At 46.2% G+C, this 17445-nt stretch overlaps 2 protein-coding genes and 1 pseudogene across 2 annotated transcripts; 1 reads left to right on the forward strand and 2 right to left on the reverse strand.

Moving 5' to 3' along the window:
- The first annotated feature begins 1320 nt into the window (after positions 1-1320).
- Positions 1321-6862, forward strand: LOC142409839 (proto-oncogene Mas-like; annotated as a pseudogene).
- Positions 6863-9326: 2464 nt separating this feature from the next.
- Positions 9327-11117, reverse strand: LOC142409840 (proto-oncogene Mas-like). Its single transcript, XM_075501595.1, has 3 exons — positions 11102-11117; positions 10607-10661; positions 9327-10326 (listed from the first exon to the last, which is right to left on the reverse strand). The coding sequence occupies exons 1-3, from the start codon at positions 11115-11117 to the stop codon at positions 9327-9329; spliced, it is 1071 nt and encodes a 356-aa protein (XP_075357710.1).
- Positions 11118-14888: 3771 nt separating this feature from the next.
- LOC142409648 (proto-oncogene Mas-like) lies at positions 14889-16085 on the reverse strand. The gene has a single exon (XM_075501399.1). It carries the CDS (start codon positions 16083-16085, stop codon positions 15129-15131), a length of 957 nt encoding a protein of 318 aa, XP_075357514.1. The 3' UTR covers positions 14889-15128.
- Between the last annotated feature and the right edge of the window lie 1360 nt (positions 16086-17445).

Below are 17445 nucleotides of genomic sequence, written 5' to 3' on the forward strand. Positions count from 1 at the left end.
CCTATAAAAATCAGCTCATCGTTGTCCTACAATGACAGCATGTGTTTTTCTTTCTTCACCTCCACTGTGAAAAACATTGCCCTTTACTGATTTCTTCTATGGCTTTGTAGCATCAAATTTCTCACAAGTACTATGTTCCATGCTTTGACAGATTAAAGCAAAGCCTCTATCTGATGGCGATGTCTCCCAGAAGAAAGTTGGGAGAAGTCTTTGAGCACCAGTTTACATGTCATTAGAGGGACTGAGCAAAGCGCTCATGCTGTTGCACATCTGCACATCAGTGATTTCCCACTGTTGAGGGTCCCTGGCTCATCTCTCTCACTCTCACCTTTCTGCCATCCTCTGTCCCAGGGAACGATTTATGTACCCTCCTGTGTTGACAGACAGAGCTTTCCCCATGCAGTCAAGTGGTGCTGCTGGAAGGTAAGAGGAGAGCACGTTACTCTGCAAAACTGTCCCCAAAGCTTCCTGGTTTGGGACAATACATCCTTCACACACCTCCCACCTTGTACATGAACCGTCCAGCCAGCATCGTCCCTTATTGGCACGGTGCTCCTCTCTCTTCCTTCACCTCCAAGCAGAAGATCTTGCCTTTGGCTCTGCAGGGATTGTCTGCTATGGTTTTGGGGCTATAGCTAAGTCACTTGCAGTATGTTCCAGGTTTTGCCACACATTATAGTGAAGCCTCTGTAGGGGGGAAAAGTGCCCCCAGGGAGAGCAGGGGGAAGTTTTGGACCACCAGGTACACACAGCGAAAGCCAGAAGCCCCTCTCATGGTGGGACAAAGCTGAAGGATGGCAGGAGGAGAGGAAGGGGGTGACATGGCCAACTCCTACTGACAAGATCACCATCCATAGGACATGTGAGGGGAAGCTGTCGCCAATGTGATGAGATTGTGAGTGGAGTCTCCTGACCACGGGCCATGATCTCTGGGCAAAGGTCTGCTCCTCAGGCACGAGGGAGGAGGCCAAAGCAGAGCGGGGTGGCCACAGCAGACGTCACCAGAGCCTTTCTCCTGGCGAGCCTGGAAGCCTCGTGTGCTGGGGCTCCTGCAGCAGCACTGTTCCCAGGAGCACCAGGAGGTAGGAGGCTGGGGACAGGCAGGTGGGAGATGCCTCCTGGTCAGGGACAGGGCTGGAGGGGTTGGAGCCTGTCCTGGGCACGGCAGGGTCCTTCCTGGTGCAGCCTGGGACTGGCATGGGGCCATGGGGAAAGATGTGCTGGGAGTGCCGATGCCCCTCATTTCCTTCTCCTTCCTCATGTCTCCTAGGAGGTGGTGGGAGAGGAAGAAGGTGGCCACCCAGAGCAGAGTTATTCGCCATGGAGGAGACCATCACAGCAGACCTCTCTCTGTTGAACAACTCTTTGTATGATGGAGCACATGGGAGAGACAGTTGGTCTTGTGAATCACAGACTTTTACGGTTGACTTTTTCGCACTGTTTTGGTGGGGTGTTTGGCTCTGTGGGATGCTGGGAAATGTGGTGGTCGTGCAGTTCCTGGGCTTCCACATGAAGAAGAGCCCCTTCACTGTCTACATCCCGAACCTGGCCATTGCTGACTCTAATCCTTTCTTTTTGTTTACCATTTGCGTTACATGGTGCAGGTTTTTTTTTTTGTTTGAACTTCCCAGATGTGATCTTCATTGTAGTTTACCTCCTGTTTCTTTTCTGTTACCTTAGCAGCATGTATCTCCTGACAGCAGTCAGTGTGGAGTGATGTCTCTCTGTCCTCTTCCCAATCTAGTACCGATGCCACCGCCACAACCACTTGTCAGGCATCGTGTGTGGGGTGCTCTGGGCTTTGCCTGGCCTTTTCATTTGCTTAACTTCTATTTGCTGTAATTTTTACCTAAGGTCTGTCTGTGGCAACATATTCAGAAGTGCCTCAGACCTTCTGAGTTCCCTCATATTCTCCATCCTGCCACTGCTGTCAAACTCAATCCTATTCACCAAACTCCAGTGTTGCTTCCCAAGGCATGCCCCAGGGAGGCTGTACATAGCACTTCTCCTCACCAGCCTCTTCTTCATCTTTGCTGTTCCTTTAACTGTTGAGCAAGTTTTGGAAGGCTTATTCATTGAACATGATGAACTTAGGATAAGTTCATTGTCCCTGCTGGTGGCTGCAAAAAGCAGCATCAACCCATTCATTTACTTCCTGGTGGGGAGCTACTGGAAGTGCTAGTACCAGGGCTCAGTGAAAGTCACTCTCCACCGAGTGTTCAAAGAGAAAACGGGGTGCAAGGAGGGGAGCCTGGGGAGGTGGCTGCAGAGACGGCTGGCGAGGAGAGGGAGGCTGGGGCTGCTCCCATGGGGCAGAGCGGAGGGGCAAGTGGCTGGGCTGGTAACGTGCCTGCTCTGCCTGGGACTGTGGTTGGGACAGCCACCGAGGAAGCATCCTCAGGTCTCCTTGAGGCTGCTGCCTCTCCTCATTCCTGGTATGAGGAGACACTGTGCAAGGGGCACAGACCAGGTAGAGCAGAGGAGGAGGAGCGACCCTGGATGCTGGCCAGGTCTGGACCCTGCATGCCAGCTTCTCCCTTGCTTTGACTTGAGACCAAGTCTGGAGGGCTCCCATGCAGTGTGGCAGCCCATGGGAGGCTGCTCCCAGCAGGGATGGGGTTTTTTGCAGCTACCTCAGGCTCATTCAGAGACATCCAATGGTGCAAACACCACGTGCTGGTGGGAGTGGGGAGTGCTCAGGCAGGGGAATGCAGGGAGTCAGCAGGGGCTGAAGATGCTGAGCCCCACAGGCAGCCCGGGGGGAAAGAGGGCCCCCATGTCCTGCCCCCAACCTAATAAACTCTTGCTCCTTTGGTCAGTGAAAGAGTCTTTGTGGTCTTTTGGGGGATCTAAGTCTGCTTTTTGGAAGCTAGGTCTAAATCAGAGAAAGAAGGGAAAATGTTCTGATCAGAACATTCAAAGAAATAACAGGGGGTCATGGCCTATCTTTGTGTTTTTCTTTTCACAGGGCAGCACTTTCACTGAAGCCATTTCATGTTAGTTAACAAGGTTTGGAGAACTTTTGATGATGGATTACAATATTGTTTTAGCAGAGATTTCACTAGAAACCATGATGCCTCCCTACTGCCTTCTCCCCTTACCTAGTTACACTCTCAGCTCCACTGATTGTGTTTACGGGATCTCTGTGTTTATGGTGGGGTCACCTGGCACACCTATGATTCCTGCATTGCAAGAATCCAAAATCCGGTGACTTAAATCCTACTTTTAGAAGGCTAAAGACAAATCCCTCCCACCCCAAATACTTTATTTTATTTCAGACTGAAGTTTTCTTCAACAATAAAAAAGAAAATCACCGTAACAATAGAAGTATTGCTGTTGCTTATGATAGCCTTGGGACATAACTGAGGGAGGATTTGTAGGTATAGGGAATATCTCTGGACCTTGCTGGAGTTCACTTTCACATAAGCGCAGCTCCCATGAAAGCTTTGCTCTTTCATGGGCCAGAACCAGCCTCAAGAAGCTGTAAACAACAGCCAAAGTATTTACACAAGTGTAAATGTCTGATGCAAATGGCATAGGTGGAGTCCCTGAGCCCTGGACCTTACTAAGCACAGGATGCTGGTACAGTAAAGATGGCACATGAACACCTACCTTGGGATACAGATCAGAGAGGTGCCGGGATGGCCAGAGGTGCAGGTGGAATTGGGGAACAGGGATAGTATAAAGTGTTTGCATGACAAAGGATTTGCTTGGACAGGACAGATGAAGAAGAATATCCCCAGAGTCCTAAATGCTGATGCGTAGTTGGATAGGTCACAGAGGGGCTGGTCCTGCTCCCTCTGGAATCACTGGAGAAAGTGTTATTCACCTGCCAAAGAGCAAGTGCAGCTGTGAAATACCAGACTAACAGCTGGAATTATCCATTCTAAAATAAACTTGGCTTTTCTGTCCTTTTTCAGCCCACACTGACTTGAAGGTTCTTCCTGTGTCTTAAATAAAGAAGTATTTACCTGGTCCAGTCCCCATTTGCTGTCTTCATTTTCCATCTTCATTTTCCCCTTTGTTTATTTTCATTATGATTTGCCTTATACTTAGTTCTGTCTTTGACAGCAATTCAAGTATTATTTCCTCTACCACATATTGTGCAATGAGTATTCCTGGTTCTTCTCAGATCTCTGCTTTTTGTCAGGAACTTCCCATAAAACATGTGACGCATATATTGCTGCTCTAATGCAGAGCACAGCTATGGTGGAAACAAATCCTAAGGAAGCTCTGAATAGGCATAATGGACTGAGATAACAAGATGTATTTTAAGATGAAGAAAATCATATTGCCAAATAGCCATGAAATTAATCAATTAAAACCAGAAAACAATAAAACCAAAACAATTAAGTAGGTGCTAATATTCATATAATTACCAGGACAGAAACAATCTATATAAAATAGGAATATCTGTCAGCAAAAAAACATGTTTTCTATACTGCTTATCTCCTAAAGTTTCTTTCAATTACTCATTTCCTTTACTCAGAGAAGATTAGAAGTCATGAGCGTCGCCGAGTCCCCTAAAACTTGGTCTGTGTTCAGAAGAAATTGGACTTCATGAGTTCATTCCTCCTTTGGTTTGAGGTGATGCAAAGACAGCCTCTTTGTGAAAGGTCCCAAGAGATCCCAAGGGGACAAATTCCACCCATGGTGCAGCTGGGAAATATTAGACTTCCAAGTGACTGGTTGTAAATCAGAAAACATTCACATGGAAATTGTGGGGACAACTGGCAATGAAAAGCCACTGAGGTTGTGGAGTCGATCTGCCTTAACCCCACGTCAGACTCCCTACAGTACCTGGTTCAGACCTAGGCGCTGAGAGGAAGCATTATTATTATTTTTTTTTTTTAATACTAATAACACCTTACCTTATTGTTTTTATGGATCTGGTTCCCACCGATTCCGTTTCTGTATCTTTCACCAGAAGCCCCCTTGGTCATGGTCTCACTCTCTGTTTTTCCCACACACATTGGGATGTGGCAGCTCCAAGCTGGGACCTGGATAGGAACAGACATTACCAGAAAAGTACAGACCTGGGCATAGGAAAGTTCCTATTTCCTTTTGCCTCTTAAAGGATGGGAGAGAAAGGGGAGAAATGGGGAGAGAAACACCAGCGAGGAAAGCTTTGTAATGAGTCCTTTCCTCTGACAGAGACGGGTTTGAGGTACAGGGATTGATGTATTATGGCAGACCCTCAGAACGTGACAGAAGCCTTCAGTTCTCTTTAAAAGCGGTGGAGAAATGAGCCCCTAGTTCCCCTTTGCACAGGAGATCCCTCACCAATTACCGTCACAAGCAAAACAGACTTGCCTTAGGGAAAATTAATTTATTGGCAATTAAAATAGATTTGGGTAGTGAGAGACAATTAAAATACAACACAGGGGTGCTCGTGGGGTGTTACAGTACGTACATAGCGGTTTCTCTCTGCCCCTCCTTCCCTCTCCCATTCTTCCCCTCCTCCAGCATGGATCCTCCTCAGGCGGCAGCTCCTGTCAGGTAATGCCCATCTGCTCCGGCGCAGGGCCCTCCCCAGCCGCCGCTGCGTGTCCTTCCCCTTCTCTGCTCTCACTGTTCTCCCCACTGTTTCTCACTCTTTTTCCCTCTCCTTCTGCCTCTCTGGTGTTTTCTGCCCATTCTCAAACATGTTTTCACAGCATGGCTGCAAACTGCCCTGAAGGGCTCAGCTGTCCAGCCGCAATGGAACTGCCTAGAACCGGCTGGAACTGCCTAGAACCGGCTGGAACTGCCTAGAACCGGCTGTGCCCAGCACCGGGCAGCCCCTCAGCTCCCCTCACAGAGGACCCTGCAGCCTGCACTGCTAGCAGCTTGCCACAGACACCCAGTAAACACACACACACACATAATTTTTTGTACTTAGCAGACTTTGGGTGCTCCCTGCTCTAGTCCCTCTCCCGTGGGACACACACACAGGGTCTGCCATCTCCAGCACGACCTCTGCTGCAGCCTGCATTCGCCTGGAAACTCTGTGAGGAGAGACTGGAGGAGACAAGACACTGAATTTGAGAAACTGCTGAGGTACCAGTCTGGAAGGAAGGGCAGCCACTTTCTTGAGCTGATTTTCACACATGGTAATTGATATATTGTTGTTAATTCTTTCACTCCTCCCTTCTTACCTTTCCCCACGCCCCTTTACCTAAGGTCAGTCAGCTCCCTATATGTTCCCTCTCTGTTCATGGCCAAGAACCCAGTTAGGCTGTGTCCCTGTTGTTAGGTACCGTCGCCATTTTTCTGTTTGGGCTGATTTCCATCCTCACATTCCTCTTTTCTTTGTCATCTTTGAAAGGATGAGGTTTCCAGCCTCCCCACCACCACCTTGTTCAGGGCTGATTTGCACCTCTGTGCACCTGCTTCCTCTTGCTGGTTACTGCAATTGGCTGCTTCTTGTCTTGTTTCAAAACTGAAATCAACAGTGCTACAAAGTTATGTGCAAGAGCAGTCCCCCACCAGCCCTGAGGGGAATTGGCATTTTGGCATCAATAATTCCCCTCTTTGGTCCCGTGTTGAGTCCACCAACCCAAAAGCCTATTGTCTAATGTTGTGTGGAGCAATGTGTTTTAACAATGAAGATTCTTGTAAGTAAGTCCGTCTTCATATCAGATTTCCTGATTTGTTTATTTTTGCTCCTGATTTTTCTCTATCTTCCCCGTCTTCATATAAGATTTCCTGATTTGTTTATTTTTGCTCCTGATTTTTCTTTATCTTCCCCTCCTCATTAGCATCTAAAACATACACTGAACAATATCAGCTAGGAGAGATCTACATTCTTATCACTATCTTCCTGCCTGATGTTCTCCTCAGGGCATGTATCAAACCCATCAAATTTTTAACTGAGGATTGAGGATTAAGTCTCACACAGCAGATGCCATGTAGAGTGTCCAAGAGCCCATGCAACAGCCTTGGCCCAGCTCTTTCCTTGGCTGAATTCATTGAATTAACCCCACTCGAATTTCTGCAACCAGCCAGCTTTACTGAAGGGATGTGTCACACTATTTGAGATGTCACACTATTTGAGACGTACTCACTCAGGGAACATCCCCAGTTGCCTGAGCTGGGGTTGAAGGAGGGAGAAAGGGCCCCTTTGTTGCTATGCAAGTGAGTTTTGAAGGTGCATGAAAGGAGTAAAAATGAGGATAAGTGAATTCTGCCATAAAGGTACATTCAGGAAAGAGAATGTCCTTGACCAGCACTAATCCTGTTTGTGTTCTCCAACACCTTGTGACTCTGCCTGTGATCCTGCAAAAGATGTTCTAGATTTCTTCTGGCCAGGGCTTCACGGGACCCCCACAGGGATTTGAAGCAGATGCCAGGAGAGAGGTGTTGCGTTAAAAGGTTAAAGTAATCTGGCAGATGCCCAATTCATTCTTAAAGGTCCGGTCGCGTTCAGTGTACTGAACTATCATGATTACGGATGCACAAATAACGTGATACACCTTCAGTCTAGTCGTGTTCCATGAACTACCACGGCCACACTTAAAGAGTCTGGTCGTGTTCAATGAGAACTATCATGGCTAGATTGATGAATAGTGCAGTTTATTAAAGCAACAGATACACAGGTTCTTTTGGATTACCGGTGATAAATTCACTGTCTGCAAAGCACGTGCAAATACCAAGAGTATGAGTAACACCGCCGGCTACAAAGGTGTTAAAGGATATAAACCTCTATAGAGGTTCCTAAGTTTCCTGGGGAGACACTTGGTATAACCAATTGTTCGAATCTTACCCAAAGGCGTCCCGCTGGGGGGGAAGAGAGCCTCAGCCCATCGACTGATCCCAGAAGTCAGAGTGGTATGTGACGGTACTATTTTATACTATTTTTTTACCTTTCAGGTGGAGCTTGAGTGACTCTAGTCATACATATGTTTGTTATGATTGGTGTAAAATTTTCTCACTTTGCTTTTAAAGGTATAAACTAGAAAAATTCAAAGCACAAGCTCAGTGAGGGGTGGTCGCACCTTGGAGGCGGGTAGCTTTTGGGATGGAGGTGTGTTTTGGTATTATAATGATGTTATAATGAGCAAAGTTCACCAAAGGACAGCATTTTGTCAAGAAACATGACAGACTGTTGGCCCAGGGTAGCAAATATGCAGCTTATTGGTTCCGTGGTACCTTCAAGTTCCCATATTATCACAGAGCCTGGCTGTGGTGTCTCCACGCCACTCCACCCTCTGAGCAGTTCCTCTTAGAGCCAACACACCAAGTTCCCCTGGCATTGCCGACATCTAAGGTTGCAGGCCTAGGGAACTTTTGTGGAATGGATTCCTTGCATGTCAGCTGCACTCCACCCTGGAAGCTTCTTCAATGCTGTACCTTACCTAAAAATGTGAATATAAGTTTAATTTCTAAGTCACCTCCAGCAATTATTCCACAAGAGGGTCTGAAAAGTCTAGTCTGCGCCTGCAGCCAGCTAACACCTTTTGCTGCCAAGCCTTGCAGAGACTCCTCCACTGTGCAGGACTGTGCAGTGTGTGTCTTCCTCAGCTGCTTCTCAAGCTCTTCTGCACCACCATCTCCCCCAGAAGCTCATCCCTTCATTCATTTTTCCCCCATAAAAATCTACCAGATGCCTCTGTGTCCCTCCCTTTTTTAAAGAAAAATTTTTCAGTTTGTGGCCGGGGTGGTTTTGGCAGGGTCCTTCTGGTGAACTTCTCGGTATCCAGGCAGACACCTGGGGAGGAGCACATGAGCAGCGGAGTATAGCTCCCACATAGACCTCTGGGTCTCCAACACATTGTGGGTGTGCTCGCTTCCATGTTTCCTTTTGAACAACCGATTTCTGGGTTTTGTTAAAGAATGAACGTTGGGGGGTGAAGGGAGATTGCTTTTATGCTTTATTGCCAAAAATAATTGGTTTTGAAATTAGTTTTGAGAAGGCATTTTTGACAATGTGAGCTATGAAATGGCTTTAGAAGTGAGAAAGTTGATGGAAAAGGAGCTGAAATGTTGGCTCTAGAATGACAGCTGAGAGAAAAAGCAAACAAAGACCAGGCAGAGCCATTTTAAAATGCTGTTTATTAAACTTGGCACCCAAAGAGAGTGACAGTAAGCAAAGTAAGCTAGCCACAAAGACAGTTCTCATGCTTTACCATGGAGGAGCCTAAACAAGCAAAAGTGCACTTGATTTTGGGGTTAACACATGGGGCTAGCAACATGGCTTGGTATAGCCTTAAATTAGACTCATATATTCACTTTTCCCCTCACCCCTGGGATCTAGGGCCCAATCGTTCAAAGGAATCTTTATGTTCTTTCTCTCTTTTTCCTTCTCTCTCAATTTCAAAAGGTAATTGGGCCAAAAAGGGAGACATTTAAGAGGACATAGTTATTGTGTCACGGGTTTCCCGTTCATCTTTGTCATCTGCTGAATCTTCAAAAGCCCTCTGGAACGCCAGCCTGAGGGTGAACTTGATTCTCCGATCCCTGTAGCTCCCCACAACGAAGTAAATGACAGGGTTGAGACTGCTATTCACGCAGGACAGCACAAAGCCGATCTCCGGGGAGTAGAGAAATTTGTAGCCCAAGAAGTCAAAGAGGATCAGGACGCTCAGAGGCACAGCGAAAATGAGGAAGAAGAGGACGGTGAGCATGATGACGGTGAAGAGCCTGCCTGTTCGGTGGTGTTGGGAGCTGCATTTGACTCTAAGGAAGAGGGTCAGGCTGAAGAGCAGCATGAGGGGCGTGCAGAAGAGGAAGTCCAAGGCTCCGATGGAGATAAGCAGGAGATGGCAGCTCCTGGCAGAGGGGCGAACGGTACACAAAACATACCCGAGCGTGTTCAGCAGCAGGGAGAGACCCCAGAGCAGGCCGGAGATGATGGCGGACAAGTGCTTTGGGCGGTGGCTTCGGCACCAGATTGGACAGAGGACGGACAGGCACCTCTCAATGCTGATGGTCGTCAGGAGATACAAGCCCGTCCCATACATGAAAAGATCCAGGAAGAGGAATATCCCGAACTGCACCCCGACGTTGAACTGCATCAGGTACTGAACCGTCTCAATGGCGATGCAGAGGAGATACCCAAAGTCGGCAGCGGCCAGGTTCAGGATGTAGACAGTGAAGTGGTTTCTCCGGATGCGGAAGCCAAGGTACCATAGGACCATGCCATTTCCCACCATCCCACAGGCAGCGCTGATGAGGCAGAAGCTCTCCATGAACTTGAGGACAGCATATGATGGCTCTGTCTTTCCCACTGCCCCACTCTGATTAGTCCCATGAGCCTGGCTTGCATTGCTTTGGGGAAAGAGTGTTATGACCTCCTCAGTCATGATGAAATACCCCAAATCAAATACGTCTCTCCTTTCTGTTTCTCTTGGGATCAAAGAAGAGACAGGGGGCATTTAGTGACTGACACATTGCTTTTATTCTTACAGCTTTGTGGCTTGGGGCAGATAGCTTTCAAGGGGCATGCATGGTTACTATCTATGTAGGTAACAGGTAGCAAGACGCAAAATGTTGAGGAGAGAGCAAAATCATGCAGGAATTTGGAGAGGTGGAGATCGCCTAAGTGTGGCATCCATGCAGAAGAAGAAAGAATGAGACCGTTCAACAGAGTAAAGAAAAAGAAGCAGAAGAAAACGTTGCTACTTACAGAGGGAGCAGTAGATGGGGAGGGCTAACTACGTAGTGACTGTGTGTGCATATGCCTGTGAGAGAGGACCAGAAAATGGCACAGCAGAGACAAAGAACACTGCAAAACATGTGGATGGTGAGGCATTTCTTAACCCAGTCCTCAAATGCTTACCTTCTGCCCCTGTGCAGCTGAATTGAGCTCTCAGAGAAGCTGGGATCTAGCAGCAGCTCTAGAGTGTCTTTCTCTTGGTTTCTAATTTATCTCATTGGATCTTCTGAGAAACACTTTTGGTGGAAAAGATGGGGAAGATGTCTCAGTCTGCAGATTCAGTTTGTGTCTTCTGTCATGTAATGAAGCAGGTGCTGTCAGGAAGGAGCATTTTCACTGTGCAGAGGGGGAGGACGGGATGAGGTCAGCAGCAGATGAGAATGGGTTTCTTTTATGTTGTGAGGCAATTTCACATTTCTGCTCCACTTCTCTGGTTGCTCCTACAATAGGTGGGGAGAAGACTACCTGCCAGGGATTCCATTGCCGGCGATGCTCTGGGATATTGCTTGCATCTGTGAAAGGCTCTTTGTGCATTTGTACTGGGGCCAAATGCTGTTATGTTAGGGATGTATAAATGAGTGGTTAGTAGAGATTGTGGGAAGTTCTTAGAGGAATGGTATTCTATTTTGTTTTGTCTTTCTTGGAAAATCAGACTTGGTTTGGATTGGATTAGTCTGAGGGACAGTATCCCTTTTCCCAGTGTTTCCTTCAAAATTCAGTTCCTGTGCAATGCCTTATCCCAAATCCTGCCAAGACCTCAAGAAGAAAATGGCTTGTCCAATGTGCCGGGGGTGAGGGAGACAGATCAGACAATGAGGCCTTCATTGCCTGAGTGCTAGGCATCAATAATCCTTTCTGGACATGATCAGCCCTCACTTTCCACCCCGGAATGCTTCTGAGCCTTTCTTTCACAGTATGTGTAAAAAGGTGCCTATTTGTTTCTCCTGCTGATGGGTGGAGCCTCTCTAAAGTGCACAGGGCTCTTACAGCTCCTTGATGACTCATTGCTCACCTCTGACCCCGGAGAAATAAAGCATTTTAAAAGGCTGAGCTGAAAGGGACTTTAGAAGGATAGTAAACACAGCAATTTATTCCTAGCGATTAACAGAAATACTGCAGACAGGAAATAATTTTGCTGTGTGCCACTTATAAAACGGACAGGAAGAAAGGACTTTTAATGATGTGGCTGTGCAAGGTTTGAAATGGGCAGGTGTTGGCTCCAGGGGGACAAAGGTCCCTCAGTCTTCAGGTGTCACCCTGTGAAGAAGCAAGGATCTTTCTCCGCCTCTGCAGCCAGGAGTTGCCTTTGAGCAGACCTGATCCAAATTGTGTGATGTTGTGATTACCTGACTTTGTCACCTCTCTTAGTTCGAATTAAACAGAGCTTAGGATCGGACTAAGTCCTTTATCTACAACTTCTTGGCTATGGATGCTTGCTTTGATGTGCTGTCTTTTTCTGGCCTGGGTAGGAGTCGGTGACTACATTTTCGACAGTTAAGCTTTTAAAGCATACAACCTGTAGAGCCTAAAGTGGGCTTTCTATAACATTTCTTGGGTCTCCCCAGCAAGGCCTGCCAAAGCCTGTTTGCACTGTTGTACCTCCTCTGCTCTTCTTTGTGCCTGATCCCAAGTTGCTCTGTGGGTTGTAAGACACCACTTGGCTATGCGCTGGTGCAACACCTAAATAGTGCAAAAGATAGCTGTCTAGAGGTGCTTGCCCCTCCTTCCTCCCCCAGTTAGCTGACCCTGACTCTCCTCTTTCAAAGAGGATGAGCCTCTCTTACTACCTGCTGCCCCTTCCTTCCTGAGCATGAAGCCACATCTCCATGAAAGGTGCAAGAGAAGGAATTTGGCAGCTGATGCTGGGGAGGGCTGCAAGGGGAAGGCTGCTCCTTTGAGGTGTGTGTGAGGTAGGCTGGGGTGAGGGAGAGAAGTGGGCTGGTTGTTGTAGAAGCTCTTGGAATGGAGAATGGGGTAGCTGCTTGAAGGGGAGGGTGGGGATAACTACTGGGGGACAGAGGCTGGGGAAAGGGAACCAAATCAAGGCACCAGAGAGTCTTTCACTCTCCTGCATGTGGTGAAAACTGGACTGTTCTGAAGCCCATAGACATCCCTTCCTCCAGGCCTTAACTGCACTGCAGAAATACCAACAGTACTGTGTGTGCCTTCTGCTGAAATAAATAAGAAAATAAAGATTATTTCAGGCTCTGGTGTCTAGGGACTCCTCAGAGGAGTGGAGTTAGGATTGCTGTCCTTGGGGAACTGGTGACACCATCCCTCGCAGGCACTGCATGCCGCTGGCACATGGACCATCTTGAGGAGCACACTCAACACTTTTGTCCTGGGCTGCCTTGTCTCCTTTCAGCTGTCCCTAGGGAAGCAGAAATTTGGGCTTTTTTCAGGGTCCTGGTGGCCCCTGAGGAATGAACCCTTCTCATGCATGACCGCTCATCTTCTGGATGCCCTGGCATCCTTCCAGAGAGATACCGAGCAATTCAGAGGACAAACTTAGTTCAGATGCTGAGGACATTCCCCCTGGCAGGCTAGGCTGACTATCTTGGTGTTAGTTCAGGGTGGAAAAGCTTGCAAATGATCCCCATCTCTTTGCAGATCCTATCACTGACTTCTTTTGGACCACAGGAGATACACTGCAAATATCTGGCAGATGCCACCCCTGAGAATGCTTGTCTTTTACCATGGATGATTGAGGGTGTCTACAATGGTGGTTTATATGCAGGCATCACCTTTTAAATGTCTAGAGGTGGATGTAAAATGTGTTCACATTCAATGCCGCATGTCTTCATGATGGGTATGTTTAAGGACAAACTGTCAGGATGGAAAGTTTTTCACAGTTTATATTCTGTATGTTTTTATCAGTTGATGGCTTCTTCTGAGCACAGTAATGTTTTTAAGTACAATTTGCTTTCCTTTTAAAAAAAAGCTTTTGACATTTTTAATAATAAAACTGGAAATGTTTCGGTTCTCCCAATGATAAAATCATTACAGATACTAAAGGAAAACATTTTAAACATGTTTTCTGATAAATGGATGCTCTCTTCCCCTCAGCAGTAGAAGTTAGAAGAAAAAAAACCTTACTAACAATGATTGATGACATCAACCTAATCTGAATCAACTATATGTACATTGCAGAACAATAGCATTAAAAATTAAAGAATAGTAGAAATGGAACTCAAATTTCAGCTTTCAGGAACTGTAAACAGGAAGCAAAAAGCAACTACAGACATTAGGGTGAACCACTATTTTTTTAAGTGGTGCATTTCAAAATTAATAAAAAGACAAATGAACAGAAAAAACATAACAGACAATAGAAGAATGCAGCTTCCCTTTAGGAAGATATTTGCAGTTGAAGGCATGACAAGGAAACCTGTAAGGTTTCTCAAAGAAAATTACCTGTGTTGCCCTTCTCTATCAGTTTAGGTTAAAAGAGCAAATGTTGTGTAGTCTGATGGTACAACACTTGAAATAATCACATCTTGCATCTCAAGGGATTCGGTCTAGAGAAGAATTTGTTGCAAATTGTGGTATTTATTTACCTTTCTTCTGTTTCCTATTTTTTCCCCATCCTTGAATGTATTTCTGTTGATAGAGGAGATGTTAGAAGCCATGGGTTCTTACTTGTGCTTCTTAAAGGAAGAAGTAACAACCCAATCCATGCCGTAGTTAGATGCAGATACTCTGTCCTGGGCTGGAGGAAGCTAAAATAATATACAACTCCCGGCCTGTATTTCTCTGAAACACAGGAAAAGGGAGCATGCAACTCAGTGCATAAAGTTGTAAGGCAAGTTGATAGGGGTTGGAGCCCTTTTCTACTACATCACAACTCTATGGTATGGAAACCTCCCTAGTTAAAAGAAGAAAGGAACTTCTAGGGCATGAATCATTTCACTATTTGAAATGTTCACATTAGGAAGTGAAGAATCGTGCGCTCTGTGAGCTGGAAAAGGTTGCATGTGTTGCTGAGATACAGGTATTTAAAATTAAGTGAGGTAGGTAGATTCTCCTTCCAGGAATTTCATGGCTGGTTTCAACAGAAGGATGATTGGTTCCCATCTCATCTTCAGAGACCTGAGTAAAAAGTGACTGAGAATTTACGAATTTGATATTGTTGTGCTCTGAAAGACAGAGATTTATTGAGTGAGCTGCAAATTCTGAGTGGGATTCCTTTGATGAAATACAGACACCAAGACATTGACCTTATCAAATTGAAATCATTTAATGACCAATGAAAAGAAATAGGCACTTTTGACATGGTCCTAATACAGGTCAGATAAATTCTGTGATCCATGTCCTTATGTGTTTTCACGAACCACAGATGGAGCTTAAAATAACTAGCTAAAGGGAAGAGGTATATAATGAAGATACTGAAGGTTAGGTGAGATAAACCTTCCCCAATACCTCAGAGTTCTTCAATTCTGTAAACTATTGTCCCTCAGCTCCAGACCAGTGTTACTGTGTCAGGCACAGCGGGGTATTAGGAGGACATAGTTATTGTGTCACGGGTTTCCCGTTCATCTTTGTCATCTGCTGAATCTTCAAAAGCCCTCTGGAACGCCAGCCTGAGGGTGAACTTGATTCTCCGATCCCTGTAGCTCCCCACAACGAAGTAAATGACAGGGTTGAGAGTGCTATTCACGCAGGACAGCACAAAGCCGATCTCCGGGGAGTAGAGAAATTTGTAGCCCAAGAAGTCAAAGAGGATCAGGACGCTCAGAGGCACAGCGAAAATGAGGAAGAAGAGGACGGTGAGCATGATGACGGTGAAGAGCCTGCCTGTTCGGTGGTGTTGGGAGCTGCATTTGACTCTAAGGAAGAGGGTCAGGCTGAAGAGCAGCATGAGGGGCGTGCAGAAGAGGAAGTCCAAGGCTCCGATGGAGATGAGCAGGAGATGGCAGCTCCTGGCAGAGGGGCGAACGGTACACAAAACATACCCGAGCGTGTTCAGCAGCAGGGAGAGACCCCAGAGCAGGCCAGAGATGATGGCGGACAAGTGCTTTGGGCGGTGGCTTCGGCACCAGATTGGACAGAGGACGGACAGGCACCTCTCAATGCTGATGGTGGTCAGGAGATACAAGCCCGTCCCATACATGAAAAGATCCAGGAAGAGGAATATCCCAAACTGCACCCCGACGTTGAACTGCATCAGGTACTGAACCGTCTCAATGGCGATGCAGAGGAGATACCCAAAGTCGGCAGCGGCCAGGTTCAGGATGTAGACAGTGAAGTGGTTTCTCCGGATGCGGAAGCCAAGGTACCATAGGACCATGCCATTTCCCACCATCCCACAGGCAGCACTGATGAGGCAGAAGCTCTCCATGAACTTGAGGACAGCATATGATGGCTCTGTCTTTCCCACTGCCCCACTCTGATTAGTCCCATGAGCCTGGCTGGTTGCAGTTGGAAGGAAGATTGATGTAGTTGAAGTATTCATAATGAATTATTTCAGACAGACCTGTAAGCAGAAAGGAGAGAGGTGGTAACTCCAGTGTGACTTTCCCTCATGGTGACCTGCTGGTGTTTCTGGATTTGTTCCAGCTCTTTGTAGCCAGAGTTTGATTTAGGGAGGGATTGCTGTGTTTGGACTTAGAGCACAGAGTGTTGTTCAAAGCACCGTATCTCAGGCCAAATTCTATACGACATGGAGGAAAAATTAGATTGCGGTGTATTTCTCCCTTTTAAAAATTCATACCTTAAGGGTCCTTTTTGCAGTCAGTATTGGGAAACAAATATCTTAAAAAAGCAATAATAGCTCTAGTGGATTAACACTATTAGAGCAATAATAGCTCCAATAGATTAAATATGTCTGAAAAGTACCTCTTTTTCTTGTCTGAATAAAAAGAGAACCCAGTGTTAATAACTCTGGTATAATTGTCTTTGCTTCATGTGCCTAGGATTAGGTAAGACAAATCGTGTCAAAAGTGTGTGAAAGTTCTAGGCAATCAGCATACAAGTTTAATCAGCATGAAAGCTGATCGAGTTTTGTCCTATGCATATGCCCAGAAAATATGGTAGAGAGTAGTCAAAATAGATGGTAGTTTTTTATGTTGATGACTGATTTCTATCTTAATAAAGTGTAGTTTAATGTGGTTGGTTTGTTCTCTTGAGCCCTATGTACAGACAATAAACAATTCAGTCTGACAGAGTCAGCCCTTAATAACTTCCTTCACAGAGAAACTGTAAGAACCATACGTGGGACAAAATGTCTGACCCTCACAGTACAGTGGAATTATGGCTCAAATAATTATTTCACCCCATTCCCTGAGGCAGTTCACCCTGCTTCTTCCTCCATGATACTGGGATCTGAATGAGAATCTTAGGGAAAAAAAAAAACAAAACCAACAGATTTCAGATCTTTTTTTTTGCTGACCAGGTCAAACAGCGTGACTCTTTTCCTCTCTCCCCTCCAGCTATTAATTTTGACATGGGAATGTAGAGAAGTATCATGAAAGACAGCAGGAGATGGTTAAAAAGAAGAGAGGAACAAATCAAAATGGGGAGAACTAGGAAGATGTGAATCATTGAACAGTCTAACCAGCATGAATATTCTGTTCTCTCTTTGTAAAATGCTGCAGCATACATGGAGACAGACTTCCATAAACAAGCGAAATGAATCATTATTGTTTCATCTCAGCACCCCAGACACACTGTCTTCAGTGCTGCATGGATAGAGGCAAGATAAATGCAAGATGCAGGTTATTTCCTCGACCAGCTGATGGCCTGGAGCAGTGAAGATAATCTTGCCACCTTAGTCAGTGGAAGGCATGTACGCCAGCAGTGCTTGGTTGGGAATC

This window comes from Mycteria americana, chromosome 5, assembly GCF_035582795.1.
Source record: "Mycteria americana isolate JAX WOST 10 ecotype Jacksonville Zoo and Gardens chromosome 5, USCA_MyAme_1.0, whole genome shotgun sequence".
Lineage (NCBI taxonomy): Eukaryota > Metazoa > Chordata > Aves > Ciconiiformes > Ciconiidae > Mycteria > Mycteria americana.

Bases quoted from the DNA above. Each gene is read 5' to 3' on its own strand.
- LOC142409648 (XM_075501399.1), bottom strand. From the start codon at position 16,085: ATGAATACTTCAACTACATCAATCTTCCTTCCAACTGCAACCAGCCAG.
- LOC142409840 (XM_075501595.1), bottom strand. The intron at 10,327-10,606 runs GTAAGTAGCAAC...TTTGATCCCAAG, and splicing joins CCCCATCTACTGCTCCCTCT to AGAAACAGAAAGGAGAGACG.